General features: G+C 40.1%; 1 protein-coding gene across 2 annotated transcripts in view; it reads right to left on the minus strand.

The window, feature by feature from the left end:
* Window positions 1–13557, minus strand: part of LOC122874437 (Golgi apparatus protein 1-like) — a 43673-nt gene extending 30116 nt beyond the window's left edge. Inside the window, exon 1 of one of the 2 annotated variants that reach the window (XM_044192307.1) lies at window positions 12767–13557. In XM_044192307.1, coding sequence (XP_044048242.1) covers window positions 12767–13096 — 330 coding nt within the window. In that variant the 5' untranslated portion in view covers window positions 13097–13557. The remainder of the gene's footprint in view (window positions 1–12766) is intronic. The other variant, XM_044192308.1, reaches the window with a different exon arrangement.
* Window positions 13558–16357: the final 2800 nt, after the last annotated feature.

The following is a 16357-nucleotide window of genomic DNA, read 5'->3' on the forward strand; positions in this document are numbered from 1 at the left end:
AGCAGCATCATGTTTGTTCGTCAAGTCAGAGTGTCAGCAAAGTGTATGAAAGGCAGGATGTCAGAAAGGAAAGCCGGCCAGTCTGATGCTGGCTCAAACTGCATGTGACATTTGTTTTATTTTCCTGTGTTTCTGGACCGGCCACCTCTTCGCATGCTCAGTCCATCATCTCTGGACTGAACGGCCAAACATCACATCACACTACTGCAGAGCACAATATGACTCATGTGGGCGTCTAACCGGCTCCGTCAGGGGAACTGCATGTTCAGAAAACCAAACCTTCTCATCTATTCAATCCTATGTTGATTTCAACGCCAAAATAAACTAAATGAAACCAGCCCGTGTCTGACCAAACAGAGATTATGAAAGCTTATACGGCAAAAGGATATTAACTGTTCAGGTAAAGCAGGTTCCAACTGTTTTATTAATCTAACTTGCATGCGTGTCAAATTCCCCATGACCAGCTGTTAGAGCAGTAATCTAACACAACAGGAGGGAATAAAACCAACACAGCTGACACACCCATTCACATACTTTAGTCAGGCTGAAACATTCAGGCTCTTTGTTTACCGACGTTCCCGCTCCACTTGCCGAAAGTGAAAGCTGTGAAAACCTCCATCTCATTTAATAGCTGCGGCTAAATTAAACTTAATCAGCTCTCCTCATTTCGTCTTGGGAAAACCGGCATGAGGTTGAGCTATAATTGGAAGTGGGTGAGAGGAAGAGATGCAGAGAGAAAATGACACATGAAGTGATAGAAAGAGGAAAGAATCCAGAGGGAAGCCAGCCATTTCCAACACCTTCTGAGTCATGAAGCATAGAGCACAGCAGCTGGGTGTTTGGGTTTATACAGCCTTCATCAACGCTTTTTGAGCCCTGCTTCCTAAAACTGACAGCAATAATTAACTAGCTGAATACAAATCTATTAAAAACCTTCAAAAATTAAAACAGAATTTGACAAAATTATTTGGACCAGCTTCCATCAACTTCTGACATGAAGGCTTACGAAGGCTACGTAAACCTGAGGACACAGCACGCAGTCTTATCTTTATTTCCTACCTCTATTACCTGAATAGAGCATATCGGCATCTGCTGATTATCTTATCGACTAATCGATATTTGTTGTGAAACAACAGTGAAAAATGCTCCTCCCAGTTTCTTGATGCCCAGGTAATGTCTTCAGTTGCTTTTTTTGTCAAAAAGACCCAAAGATATTCAATTTAATATTATATAAAGACGAAGAAAAGCAGCAAATCTTCACTTTTGAGAAGCTGGAACGACTATCGACATTAGAAAATCGACTATTATTTCAGCTCTAAATGTAGGCATTTATCAGGGCTGCAAGTAACTATTATTTTTTATAAATTAATCTACCTATTACTTTTCTCGAATAATCGATTATGGTTCAGTCTATAAAATGTGAGAAAATAGTGAAAAGTCCCCAATATAATTTTCCAGGAACCAAGTCGACACCTTCAAATGTCTTTTTGTCCGACGAAAAACTAAAAAGATATTCTGTTTACAATGATATCAAAACGGAGAAAAGCAGCAAACCCTCCCATTTCAGAAGCTGGACCAGAGAATGTTTGGCATTTCTACATGTAAAAAAGGACTTAAACGAAGGATTAATCAATTATCAAAATAGTTGCAATAATTTTCTGTCGCTCAACTAACATAAATCGACTAATGCTTTTAGCTCTAGCATTTAAATACATTCACAAGTAAATTTCATGCTTCAGAGACAAGAGCTGGTCTGGCAAAAATAGACCCAATGCAGTCTCCAGCATCTGCGACAAAGCCGGAACATGATGCAGCTGCATCCTGTAACATTGGGAGTTACAGTAAGCAATGTATGTTGCATTTTCAATCAATCAGCCAATCAAAAACTAATCATGAATCACGGACATCAGCTAGAACCACTTTTTAGCTTCAGCTGATTCTCTACACTGTTTTATTTCACTCTCCACCCAGAAAACGTGTGCTTTCCCCCCCAACCAAACAGCTGGGCAGGGCAGTATTCAGGTCTAGTGTGTGACAGATGTGTGTGTTTTCACCGCCGCTGACGGCACACAGAAAAGACTGGAAACAGCTCGTGATGCTGACATTTCATCAAAGTCTTATTCTGTGTGTGTGAAATTACGTTTCCTGTTGTGAAGATCGCTACTGCTCCACACAGTTTGAGGCCTAAGGTTGGGTTGGTTTTGCTGGTCCGGTCCGATGTACAAGCTTAAACCGGTTTGATTTTACCGACATTCGTCATTATGAGACGTTCTGGCCAATTAAAAAGAGACAAGAAGCAGCTCTTAGCTATGTCAACTCTTTAAACATTCGACAGCTGGACTCAATATAATAGACACCTCATTAATGGTTAAAACCTTAGACTGTATATAAAGATGGATGACGCGTCTCCACTTCCTCTCTACAGTGGTGTGAAAGTGTTTGCCCCCTTCCTGATTTCTTTTTTTTTTTTGCATGTTTGTCACACTTAAAATGTTTCAGATCATTAAACAAATTTAATTATTAGTCAAAGATAACAAGTAAACACAAAATGCAGTTTTTAAATTAAGGTTGTTATTATTAAGGAAAACAAAATCCAAACCTACATGGCCCTGTGTGAAATAGTGATTGCCCCTAAACCTAATAACTGGCTGGGCCACCCTTAGCAGCAATCCATCTCATTTAATAGCTGCGGCTAAATTAAACTTAATCAGCTCTCCTCATTTCGTCTTGGGAAAACCGGCATGAGGTTGAGCTATAATTGAAGTGGGTGAGAGGAAGAGATGCAGAGAGAAAATGACACATGAAGTGATAGAAAGAGGAAAGAATCCAGAGGGAAGCCAGCCATTTCCAACACCTTCTGAGTCATGAAGCATAGAGCACAGCAGCTGGGTGTTTGGGTTTATACAGCCTTCATCAACGCTTTTTGAGCCCTGCTTCCTAAAACTGACAGCAATAATTAACTAGCTGAATACAAATCTATTAAAACCTTCAAAAATTAAAACAGAATTTGACAAAATTATTTGGACCAGCTTCCATCAACTTTCTGACATGAAGGCTTACGAAGGCTACACGTAAACCTGAGGACACAGCACGCAGTCTTATCTTTATTTCCTACCTCTATTACCTGAATAGAGCATATCGGCATCTGCTGATTATCTTATCGACTAATCGATATTTGTTGTGAAACAACAGTGAAAAATGCTCCTCCCAGTTTCTTGATGCCCAGGTAATGTCTTCAGTTGCTTTTTTGTCAAAAAGACCCAAAGATATTCAATTTAATATTATATAAAGACGAAGAAAAGCAGCAAATCTTCACTTTTGAGAAGCTGGAACGACTATCGACATTAGAAAATCGACTATTATTTCAGCTCTAAATGTAGGCATTTATCAGGGCTGCAAGTAACTATTATTTTTATAAATTAATCTACCTATTACTTTTCTCGAATAATCGATTATGGTTCAGTCTATAAAATGTGAGAAAATAGTGAAAAGTCCCCAATATAATTTTCCAGGAACCAAGTCGACACCTTCAAATGTCTTTTGTCCGACGAAAAACTAAAAAGATATTCTGTTTACAATGATATCAAAACGGAGAAAAGCAGCAAACCCTCCCATTTCAGAAGCTGGACCAGAGAATGTTTGGCATTTCTACATGTAAAAAGGACTTAAACGAAGGATTAATCAATTATCAAAATAGTTGCAATAATTTTCTGTCGCTCAACTAACATAAATCGACTAATGCTTTTAGCTCTAGCATTTAAATACATTCACAAGTAAATTTCATGCTTCAGAGACAAGAGCTGGTCTGGCAAAAATAGACCCAATGCAGTCTCCAGCATCTGCGACAAAGCCGGAACATGATGCAGCTGCATCCTGTAACATTGGGAGTTACAGTAAGCAATGTATGTTGCATTTTCAATCAATCAGCCAATCAAAAACTAATCATGAATCACGGACATCAGCTAGAACCACTTTTTAGCTTCAGCTGATTCTCTACACTGTTTTATTTCACTCTCCACCCAGAAAACGTGTGCTTTCCCCCAACCAAACAGCTGGGCAGGGCAGTATTCAGGTCTAGTGTGTGACAGATGTGTGTGTTTTCACCGCCACTGACGGCACACAGAAAAGACTGGAAACAGCTTGTGATGCTGACATTTCATCAAAGTCTTATTCTGTGTGTGTGAAATTACGTTTCCTGTTGTGAAGATCGCTACTGCTCCACACAGTTTGAGGCCTAAGGTTGGGTTGGTTTTGCTGGTCCGGTCCGATGTACAAGCTTAAACCGGTTTGATTTTACCGACATTCGTCATTATGAGACGTTGTGGCCAATTAAAAAGAGACAAGAAGCAGCTCTTAGCTATGTCAACTCTTTAAACATTCGACAGCTGGACTCAAGAAATATAATAGACACCTCATTAATGGTTAAAACCTTAGACTGTATATAAAGATGGATGACGCGTCTCCACTTCCTCTCTACAGTGGTGTGAAAGTGTTTGCCCCCTTCCTGATTTCTTTTTTTTTTTTTTTTTTGCATGTTTGTCACACTTAAAATGTTTCAGATCATTAAACAAATTTAATTATTAGTCAAAGATAACAAGTAAACAAAAAATGCAGTTTTTAAATTAAGGTTGTTATTATTAAGGGAAAACAAAATCCAAACCTACATGGCCCTGTGTGAAAGGTGATTGCCCCCTAAACCTAATAACTGGCTGGGCCACCCTTAGCAGCAACAACTGCAATCAAGCGTTTGCAATAACTTGCAATGAGTCTTTTACAGCGCTGTGGAGGAATTTTGGCCCACTCATCTTTGCAGAATTGTTGTAATTCAGCCACACTGGAGGGTTTTCGAGCATGAACTGCCTTTTTAAGGTCATGCCACAGCATCTCAATAGGATTCAGGTCAGGACTTTGACTAGGCCACTCCAAAGTCTTCATTTTGTTCTTCTTCAGCCATTCAAAGACCCCACAACAACATCCAAAGAACTGCAGGCCTCACTTGCCTCAGTTAAGGTCAGTGTTCATGACTCCACCATAGGAAAGAGACTGGGCAAAAATGGCCTGCATGGCCACTGTATATACATAAATGAAGCAAAACTATCCTAGATACAGGCACTGCCATCTTGCGCTGGTGACGTAATTTGGAGCCAGAGTCTGCGCAGTAGTGCCGCGGTATCGAGGTCCTGCCCATACACCCAGCCAACTCAACTGCGAGCCGGCCTCAGCTGTCAATCATGACGTAAAACCCCCCAAACCCAAACTACTCAGTCCAGCACTGCATGATGGTAAATGTGGGCCGTCGCTCTCTCAGCGCTGTTTGCATCACAGCTGAGCAGATAGTGGTACAGAGTCAAGCGGTGTCTTCATGGTAAGCTGCTAGTTTGTAAAATGCATTGCTGGAAAGTTAACAATAACCCCATCATTTTCCCTTTTCAATATTACTCTAATATAACCATGTCCCCGACAACCGTCATGTCACTCATGCTTATCACATATGTTTGCTGTGTTAGCTAGCCAGCTTTAGTTTGTCAGTACAGTAACGTTGCAGACTAAAAGGTAAGAAGGAAGCCTCGTTTTGATCAGCTCCCATTTGCCCTGTTAAAGTTACTGCATTACGCTCTTAATACAAACTCAACACTTACTGTATCTATTTCAAATTAAATGCCCTTTCGCGTTTCAGTGTTATTATGTCTGTCAACGTCTGTTCCACTGGTTGCAACCAAACCAACAACCAAATCAATCAGAGTTTTGTAGGTGGGATTAAGAATGGGGATGCCATCTTCCTACATAGCTAGCTAGCTAGCTACCTGGCTACATCCATGAAAAACAGCAACACGTGGATGAGATTGAAGCAGCTGTACAGGTTTTTGTAAAATAAACAAAAAGACTATGTAACCTTTGCTGAACAGCGGCCACACATGATACTTATGACACAATGGTAAATGTTAAAAACAACATTTAATCACAAAGTCACAAAGCTTGCAAACTGTTTCAGCAGTGTCAGTTACACAGCAATGTCTGTCTAAAGTTCGCTAACGTTGGCCACTATTATGTACTGGTCAAACCAGACCCAAGTGTAGCAGCAAAACCCCACAGTGTATTTAAAACGTGAATTTATCTTTTCCACTTTAAAATAAAAATCGTCTTATTTCTGCTGTCACAAGTTACACAGACTCACTTTAAGTTAACTGCTACTAGCAACCGCTCCTGCGACACAATGTCAGATTGAAAAAATGAAGCAGAACAGGATGGCAATTCAGTCTGACTATCAGGCTACATGTGATTCCCAACAATTGTCGAATCCATCAGTGTAAAGAGTAGGGGATGAGTCACAGGCACAGAGGCGTATGTTATACATCCACAACAGTAGCAGAGCTGCAGTCGGATGAACACTTGAACACGTTCGGATAAATGTCAACAATAAGCCTGAATGGATCGTCAGACAAACACTGGATGGTGAAGGACACAAAAGGAAGTTGCTTAGCAACCAGGAACATATTTTTCTTTTCTTCTTAGTACCTAAATAAATTCATCAAAGCAAACTAAAAGCTCCTGTGTTTGTTTAAGACAAAGCAAGATAAGCGTATAACAGCAACAGGATACTTGTGCTGAAATGTTTCTATTATTGACACAGCGGTCCTGAGAATGACAACCTTCTCCGACATGCTGCTAAAAATTCGGGTGTTTTTTTTTTGGGTGGAACAAGTCATCAAACCCTGTACTTCAGTAAAAGTAGCAGTACCAAAATTGGAAAATACTCCATAAAAGTGCATGCCTTTATAATTTTATTGAAGTAAAATGAACTTGGTCACCTCTAGAGTGTTTATTATAAATGGGTAATGTCATGCTGTTATTAACGTAGTTTAGGTGGTGCCAAAAGTATGTGGACACCTACATAAGTTTGTGTACTTTTGGTCTGCAGCTGTTTTTCCTGATTTGTGCTCCTTAGATCCAATGCAGGGAAATCTTGATGCTACAGCAGTGATATTTTAGACGATAGCGTTCTTCCAACTTTGTGTCAGTTTGGCTCTTTTCTGTTTCAACATGATAATGGCCCCGTCCACAAAGCCAGCTCTTTAAAGAAATAGTTTTCCCAGTTTGGTGTGGAAGAACTTGACTGTTCTGCACAGAGCTCTGACCTCAACCCCGTCAAATACCTTTGGGATGAACTGGAGCACCGACTGCGAGTCAGACCTCATCACCCAACACCAGTGCTGTAACCAGTATCTAAATCTATCAGATACATTTAATGGAGTATAAAGTAGAATCATTTACCTCTGACATGTAGTCAGACAAAAGTTATAGGTCTCCCAAAATGGAGGAAACCAATAATCAACAACTGTATTCAAGTCCAGTACTTTAGTAAATCAAGTTTTTAGATTTGCACCTCTGTCATACAGGGAAATATCACTGGTAAAAACACCTGGGTCAACAGGTAAGGCAAAGCAGCTGAATATACACCAACAAGTCTGTTTTTGAAAGGACAATGTCCTGCAGCCTTTAAGTGCGAATTGGCAATTATCAAACTGGGCACAAAGTGGGTACAACTGGGAGGCTGAGACAGAAACAGACACATGGAGGCTTCGCGCAGCCAACAGGCCAGAGCGAAACCTTCAATCTCCAGAGCCTCCTCCCTCTGAGGCTCTGCACCACGTACACAAAACCACAGCCACCAGCAGGACTGACAGCGGGCAGGCCGGAGACACACAAAAATGCTACGAGTCTAAAAGCAGCTCTCAATCTCACCCTCGAACCAGAGGACAGCGGCAGCAGCAGAGCGCCAGCCGGGCAGGTCGGGCCTTCACGCGGAAGGTGGACGAGCTCCACGGTAGCTGCTCGGCGGCAGCGTCCGTGGCGGGCGAAGAGAGACGAGACGTCGCACCCAAAAACCTGGCTTCACTGGGCCGTAACCTGCCTTCATGTCATCCCGAAAAAACAACAGGATCTTCAACAGATTTTGCTAGAAAACACAGCTCACAAATGTGACTGATCTTACTTTTGCACGAGTGAAAAACTATGAAGAAAATAAAAAATAAAAAATCAAGACAGGGCCGGACAACCTGTTAATATAATTTTACAATATCAGTTTGAAAAATCACCTTGAGAAATAGTAGATGTAATGGAGTGGATGTTAAACTGATGGACTAAATGATCAATCCATTAAGTATTAAAAGCTTGCAAACTATTTCAGAATACATTTTGGGCAAAATCTGAGTGATTCCAGTGTAATATATTTAAGAAACCAAAAGACATTGTATCACAAGTCACATGATCAAAAATATAACTAATAGAGGTCAAGGCATCTAAGTTAGAACTTCTTTTTTTTCAAGATGTTTGGAATTGATTGATTTTCTAAATAAGTTTTAAAAAGTATGATAATGGTAAATTATACTTGTTGCACTAACCAGTGAGAACCTAAATTTTACTTTGCCATAAAAACAAGAATGAGGAAGTTCTTCTTGGGTCCAACAGACTGCAAAATGCAGTCACACCTGATGAACAAGTAAATGATTACAACACGAGACGGGATAAGAATCACCAAGAAGTCAAGGCGCGCTTCGTTGCAGTAGAAAGACAACGCATTGCAAATTGACATCTGTCATCATTAACCATACATCGTTCTCTCATCTCAAAGTCAAAACCTCTGAGAAAAACAAAAACAATCTGATATGAAAGTGTTTTCATTTTCATTTTCATTGTTTTCATTTTCAGTTCGTATCAGTTGTGAACGTGACCTTAAAACGCCATTCACAGGGGCATTAAAAAAGGTTTTAATAATTAAAAATAAAAATCAGCTGCCAACCTGAAACAGATGCCATTGAGATACCACTGATATGCCAGTTTAAATACATCAGCCTGCCACCATGTCAGATGAACGAGAAAACTTCAAACAAGGAAGAACACTGCACATACTTCACCTTTTGACCGAGGTGAGAGACAGCTTAATTTTTTATCCCTACGCGTCAAACAGGACACAACTGTTTGCGGCTGATTTCAAGTCTGACATGTGACGCTTTGTCTATGCCTGCAACTAATTTACTTATCGATTAGGGGCGTAAGCGGTACGTGTATTCGTCCTGAACCGTTCGGTAGAGGACGTTCGTTTCGGTATGCGACTTCCTGGGATCGGTATGCCCTGCGACCCAAACTATTACTGTCAAAATAGCCCGGTTAGTCAAGCCCATGTAGTGTCGCTGCCTCCGAACGGTAAACACAAAAGAGAGACCAGAGCTGGAGGATGCTCCCTGACATTTAGATCCAGTGTTTGGAAGCGTTACGGTTTCCCGGTTCATTGCGACGGGCAACGGTTAGTGTCAAACTGTATGCACATGACATTGTTCAACTGAAGTCGGGTTTGTCTGTGGAAACACTTCAAAACGCCATCTACGACGGCATCAGCCGAACGTGTCGATTAGCAGAACGACACAAAAACAAAAAGAAAGGCGAGTCCTCCTCCCCCAAAGCCTCTCACTGCAGATTCAGACCGGGCCAAATCAATAACTGGTGCTATAGGAGTATTTATTTATCGCTGCAGATATGCAACAGTACAAAATACAGAATTTAAACATATGCTCAAAGGGCTTGAGCGCCGCTACAATGTGCCTTCAGTCAGTCAGTCATAAACGAGCTGCAGCTGTTCAGGAATTATCAACGACGGGGCATTACTGACATTTGTGTTATTTATTTGTTCTCATTGACAATATGACAGTATGACTGTTTCAGTAATAATTATGGCAAATGAGCCACTGTCGAATGTTTACATTTTTCAAAATAAATTACAAAAATAATTGTTTTTTTGTTTTTCCTGCTGAACCAAAAACGTACCGAACCGTGATTTTTTGTTTTTTTGTAGTGTTACACCCCTGTTATCAATTAATCTGTTAATTGTTTTAGTATTTTTTAAGTCAGAAAATTGTGAAAAATACCCGGCAGTTTCCTTGAGCCCAGGGTGACATCTTGCAAAAGGGGCTGCAACTAATAATTAATTTCAAAACAGATTAATTTATCGATTAATAAATAAAACATTTTTCCTATAAAATGCCAGGAAATAGTAAAATATGCACATCATAATTTCTCAGAAGCCAAAAATCCAAAATGTGTCATTTTTGCTTAAAAATGACTGAAACGATTAATCAATTAACGTAATTGCCATTTAATTTTCTGTCGATTGACTAATCTGTTAATCAACTTATCGTTTCAGCTAATTATGTGCAACCAACAGTCCAAAACCTGAAGATATTCCATTTACAACGATATAAAAAAACCCCAGAGAAAAGCAGAAAATCCTCACATTTGACAAACTGGAAACAGAGATTGTTTGGTATTTCAGGTTAATAAAATTGCTGCTGATCCACTTTCTGTAATTCCGCTAATCATTTCAGCTCTAGTTATGTTCCTCCAGCTGCAGTTCTGACTCTGTTACGAGTATTTCATGACAACTTTCACCACCAGAGGGGACGCGGTCTTGTGATTTTGAGTAAGCAGATAACGGGCACAAACCAAGGCTTGTCTTTGCTGCTGTAAGCTCCTGTTGTAGCCTATCGAGAGCGCTCTGTCTGCTGTAGTTCTGCTGTCGACAAGCAGCTAATGAGCTTAAAGAAGTGAGCGAGCAGTCAGCCGCCACCCACCCAACAGCCACAGTCCGGGGCCGATCTCTCAGGATGCGCTTGAATGGGCCTAAAAGGTCACAAAAGCAACCTAGTGACCTGAAAATCACAAGTTCAACTACTGGCAAGCCTGGGAAAGATTTGTGGGAAAGAGTGAGTAAGTAATGAGTAATACTCCACCTTTCTTAAACAAACTACCTGTGGACTTAGTTGGAACAAGATGAATAAATCCACCAGCTGCTGGGAAACGACTCAGCTGTCTTTCAACAATTTCGCCCTAGGCAGAAATAAAGTTATTGATCTTCAGGAAGAAAGTTAACAGTTCTCTCTTTAATCAGTGTGTGAACGTATGTATGTGTGAACAGCCGCCAAACTGCCACTGTCAACTTCCTTGCTGGGTGTCAAACTAGGGCTGAAATGATTCGTAGATTAAATGGTTAGTCAACGGACAGAAAATTTAAAAAAACATTTTTCATAGTTGTTAAATCTTTTCTGTCATTTTTCAGCCAAAAATGCCAGAACTTTGCTGGTTCCTGCTTCTCAGATGTGGGGATTTGCAGCTTTTCTCTGTTTTATATTACTGTAATTTGAATATCTTTGGGTTTTAGACTGTTGGCTGAACAAAACAAGACATTTGAAGACATCACCGTGTCCCTGGGATGGACATTTTTCACTTTTTTTTTTTTTTTTTTTTTAGACAACTGAATATATTGACTAAATTATTAATTGATTAGTTGCACTGAATGTTTGGTGAGATTTTTGTTTGTTCTGCAACCAAACACCACCTGATTTGATCATGGATTTGTTAACTTGAAACTGCATTTCCCATAGGCAAAGTTATTTAAAAAGTTAAACGCTTGCATTACAAACGTGGCCTTATTCTTTAAAATATTCTTTGCAGAATACAGTCAGCACATTAAGACACAAAATGCATTTTATTGTCACTGGTATTGAAAAGGGGAAGAAGAGTTTCTCTTTCTTATCAATTGCTGGCAATGTGTTGCCTAAACATGTCAGGACAACATTCACTAGCCCCCCCCCCCCCCAAATAAACCACAGTGAGTACTAATCCTGGTGCTGCCCCAGGCTGAAGTGGGAGGCCACTGACAAGCTTTCCCAGGGGAAAGAGGAGAGTCTCTGCAGACAAAATGGATTTTAACTGCTGTCTGCCTCACATTAACGTTAGCTAACGTGACATAACTCAGAGACCAGTTTGTGAACACATGAATAAAAACAGTTCAATTAGTTAATCAGAGAGAAGTCATTAGAGCTCACTGCCGTGCAACGTGACGGTATAACATTAAATGAAACGGTGTAATTACCGGTTACACACAAAGCCCGACAATCAACCAGAGAAAGGCTTGGTAACGGTTATCTGGGCTAACATCTCATTGAGGCTTTGCTAACGACAGCGGTTAGCAAACAGTTAGCTGCCTTATTGTTAGCTAACCTGGTTTTTAAAAAAAGTTACCAGGTTACTGAGCTGTCTAAAACATCTCATAGTGAATTTTGGCTCTGGACTGTTACGCCTGCAGGTAGGTACATTTTGTGGCCAATTTTTATATTTAGCCGCTAGCTAGTCCAGATGCTCGACGACTTGTAACGTTAACTCCGAACTGCGCTAATGATCTTCCTGTTTACTATGTTACAGCTCACTGTTAAATCGCTGACAACAAGATGAGCAAAATGTATAGTTTATCTGTAACAGCTATGTCTTCTGGTAAATTCGGCTCACATGTGTTACCGTAAAGCAACATTTATTTTAGTTGTATAGGGGTCCCCCCCCCCCCTTGTTAATCAACATTACGCTGCTCCAATTTGCTGTATTTAGGGGAGACATTAGGCAAGAAATATGAGGCGACACGATTGAAAAACTTGCAAGTCGTAAAGAAGGTAAGCGCCATTCGTGGCATTGCATCATGCCGAACTGAAGAGTGGATCCTGACGACCATGAATGTGTGTTCAATCTTGTTATACAGTGCGTGTCATATTTAAGAGGATATCATAAATTGCAGAATTTGTGACCCGGCATTTAGCGTGACGTTCTCTCAATACAAGGGCTAGCGGCTGGCTAACTGTGGCAGCTAACGTTAGCTGGTTCTTTCAGCAGGCACACCCTGCTTCTTTCCCTGCAACCACAGGACCCTGCCCCGCTAATTTACCTCTTTCTTGTCCTGGAGACACTCCAGCACCGCCAGGTTGTTGTTCCAGGAATGTTTGGGGCAAAGCCGGGTCAGGTCCTCCCTGCACACCGCCTCCTCAGCTAACTTCCAGCCGGCAGAGCGCCGCCGAGGCAGCGAGGCCCCAGCGCCCAGGATCCTCTCAGCGGCTCCCGGCATCCCCGCAGCCTGCCCCGGTCCTCCGGCTGGATTCTGTACGTTATCAGCTTTAGCATTAAGTCTACCGACAACGTTGTCTCCTCGAATTGGATTCACAGACGACAAGATGCACATCAAAAGCAGGAGCAGAGGAACACGTATACAGTCCGCCATCTTCACAGAGCCAGTCAGCCCGCTGCTGCATTCAGGAGCTGTCGTAAATATGGGGACTTGGAGTAAAGTTGCACACGGATTTTTTTTTTTTTCTAGGATGGCACTGGACAGCTCATGAATAATTAATGAGCGTGTTCAGGTTCATGCTTGTTCTTCTCCCTGCACTCCTCATTATTTTAATGGCAGGTGAATATATTTTAAAAAGTAGCAAACTTGAACATTTTATGAATAATGTGAAGAAAAACAGGCGGGTGACAGGAGCAGAGCTGGGGATCTTTTGAACATTTTCCGTAGTAGTATTTATACGACAGCTTGGGTTTTGATACAGATACCAACACGATACTTTTTCAGACACCTTGATGATATGCTTTTTACCCCTTTTTTCATTAAACAAAAAAAAGAAACCAGAGTTCTGAAACATTAAACATTGTCTAAATGACGTATAAACCCACCCATAAAATAACTGAATCATGAGCAGGTTGAAAGCGCAAGCCTGGTGTTTATTTTCTATATTTTTCTTATTGTTAACAAATCCCAGGACAAGACTAAAACCAACATGTCGGTCCGTCTCTCAGTACCGTCTGACTTCCTGTCTGCGGCTCTCAGCTCCGAGCCCATTGGTTCCTGCTGAAGTATACACAACAAATATATAATTTTGTTTTTAAAAAAGGGCTCAGTAATTTCCTAAAACAGCTGCTCGCTGTAGTTTTTAATCAAACAAACAGGAGGAAACAGAGTGTCTGTTGGGGACTATTTCCAGCGGCGGATGAATCCACATGTGGTGCTGTAGTGAGTGTTTGGGGCAGCAGGACGGTGTGTGTGGGGCTGAGTCAGAATAAACTACAGTGTGTGTGTTCATGGTGATGAAGGAACATGTCACCCAGTGCAGCAGTGCGGCTCATTATTGAGTTTTTAATAGCTTTAGGACAACAATGGAGGAAGAAGATCCATCAGGCTGTGATTCACACACACAACACCTGTTAGCAGATTCATTCATCGCTGGTTTGGGTCTTTTTTTCATGGGATTTGTTGACTTATCCTTTAACAAAAGAAGCCAAAGTTCCCAAATCTTAAATGTTGACAAGAATTAGATTTTGATCACGTTTAATCTGGATTCAGCCGATGGTCACATGAAGTTTAAAAACATGAATTTTAATTCAGATGAAGTGCAGAGTAAAAACCTCGGCAGACACATTTATTGTTTCACCTCCTGTTAGTACAAAATGAATTATATTGATGAAAGGATTCATGTTAGGCAACAAGAAATGTCAGTATAGAAATGCCAAAGATATGTTTGTGGTGATTTAGAAACAGTCCAAATGTGTCTACGAGAGAGCACTGACAAGTTTATTTTTACACTGTAAAATGTCACACTCAGTACATATCTTACACAATGCTTTAATAACCAAATTTAAAGATCAAAATATTTATTTATTTTAAAACAAAGAATATCAGCCGATACATCGTGATCAGACTTTTTTTAAAACTTGACTTTTTAAAATGAGTATCAGCGGGGCTATTTCTTGTATATCTGCGAAATTATTATTTTCATCATCAATTACTTTCTAGATTATTTTTTCGATTAGTCGAGACGACGTCTCAAAATGTCTTGTTTTGTTTATGACGACGTAAAACAGAGAAAAGCAGCAAATCCTCACATTTGAGCCAGAGGACAAAATTAATTAAATGATTAATTGATTTTAAAAATTGTTGTCAACGAGTCCAGCAAATACTCTCACTCACATAAGGAAACATCAGTGTTCTTCCTCATTTTCATCCGGCACGAGGAACACTACTCTTCTTCAGATACAGGAACAGGGAAACTTGTTGTGGTGGAATACCTTCACGCTGATATGTGAAGATTTATTGTTAGACCAGTAAATAAAAACAGAGCTACAGCATGTTAAGTAAAGAAGAATATAAGTAGCAAATATTCCCTAAAATTAATGAATTAAGAGAACAAATGTTATGGACGTATTTCCAACCACAAGCCCCTATGAGCAGTACATGTCATAAACTGTGTTTGCCACTTCTGGGACGTAAAGTAGGAATTTACGAACCTGCCTTGAAAGCAGCATCTACTTGGAGTAATATGTTTTTAGATTGAACCATCCCATAATGACTGACGGGACTGAGTGTAATAAAGCAATAATGAAGTTCTGTTAGTGGTTTCATGCTGCTTTGAAAAGTCAAAGTGCAGATTGAAACCCGTTTTATAACTTTAATGCAGTATTCAACTACACGACAAGTCACTTTTGGAAAACTGGATGCATATCAGAGGGAAATGTTGCACTTTTAAACTTATTAAACTCAGAAAATGTTTTTTTTTTCTCCCCAAAAGTCAACAATACTTAAGTGTGTAAGAAGTTGTAGCACCACTGAGATCACCATTAAAATACCGCTGCCCACGTACACATTAACACATCAGAAGTCTAAAACTCCTGATTTATTCTTTCACTTTCGTTACTCGGATACATCTCGAACCACTTGTTTGGTTTTAATTTAAAGGTCAGTTCACCCCAAAATAGTTAGTCATGGAGCTTTAAGAGTTTGAGTTTAATTATGACTAATTTAGAAATTAACATATTTTGGGGGGAAAAAAATGCTTTTATAATTTAAAAAAGTAAAAATATTATGAAATTTGGCAATTAGTAATTCTACGTCCTTTATCCTGTCTTTGAATTAATTAATTTCAAAATGGACTTGCAAAAAGGCATTTAAATATAACTTTACTTTAAATATAACTTTTACTAATATCTACCAACAGTATCATATTCCATCTCACAAGTTATTTGTTTGCCGCTTTAACATTTACAGATTTCATTTCTTCACTGTGTTTATTTAAAAAGCTCTCTTTAAACGCAGTGTGAAGAGACACAGTGGTACTTTGAGCTGAATGCTAACGTCAGCATGCTAACAATAACAATACTGACGTTTAACAAGTATGTTTGTTATGTTCACTGTCTTTGTTTAGCATGTTAGCATGCTAACATTTGCTAATACAGCACTAAAAGCTGAGGCCGATGGGAACGCCATCAGCTCTGCAGGTATTTGGTCACAAACCAAAAAGTGTTGGACACGTTAAAAAGTCGACCTGATGGTGGCGCTAGATGAAAAGTCAGAGGGTCATCAGAGTTATTATGGTTCATCCTGAGGGGAACATGAACGACGAAGCACATTTTACTCATCCAACAGTTGAACCGCCCGACCGACACTGCCTTGTGGTAGAGCCTGCCGCTGAATCCAGCCCACAGCGAACAG

Source organism: Siniperca chuatsi, linkage group LG4 (assembly GCF_020085105.1).
Source record: "Siniperca chuatsi isolate FFG_IHB_CAS linkage group LG4, ASM2008510v1, whole genome shotgun sequence".
Lineage (NCBI taxonomy): Eukaryota > Metazoa > Chordata > Actinopteri > Centrarchiformes > Sinipercidae > Siniperca > Siniperca chuatsi.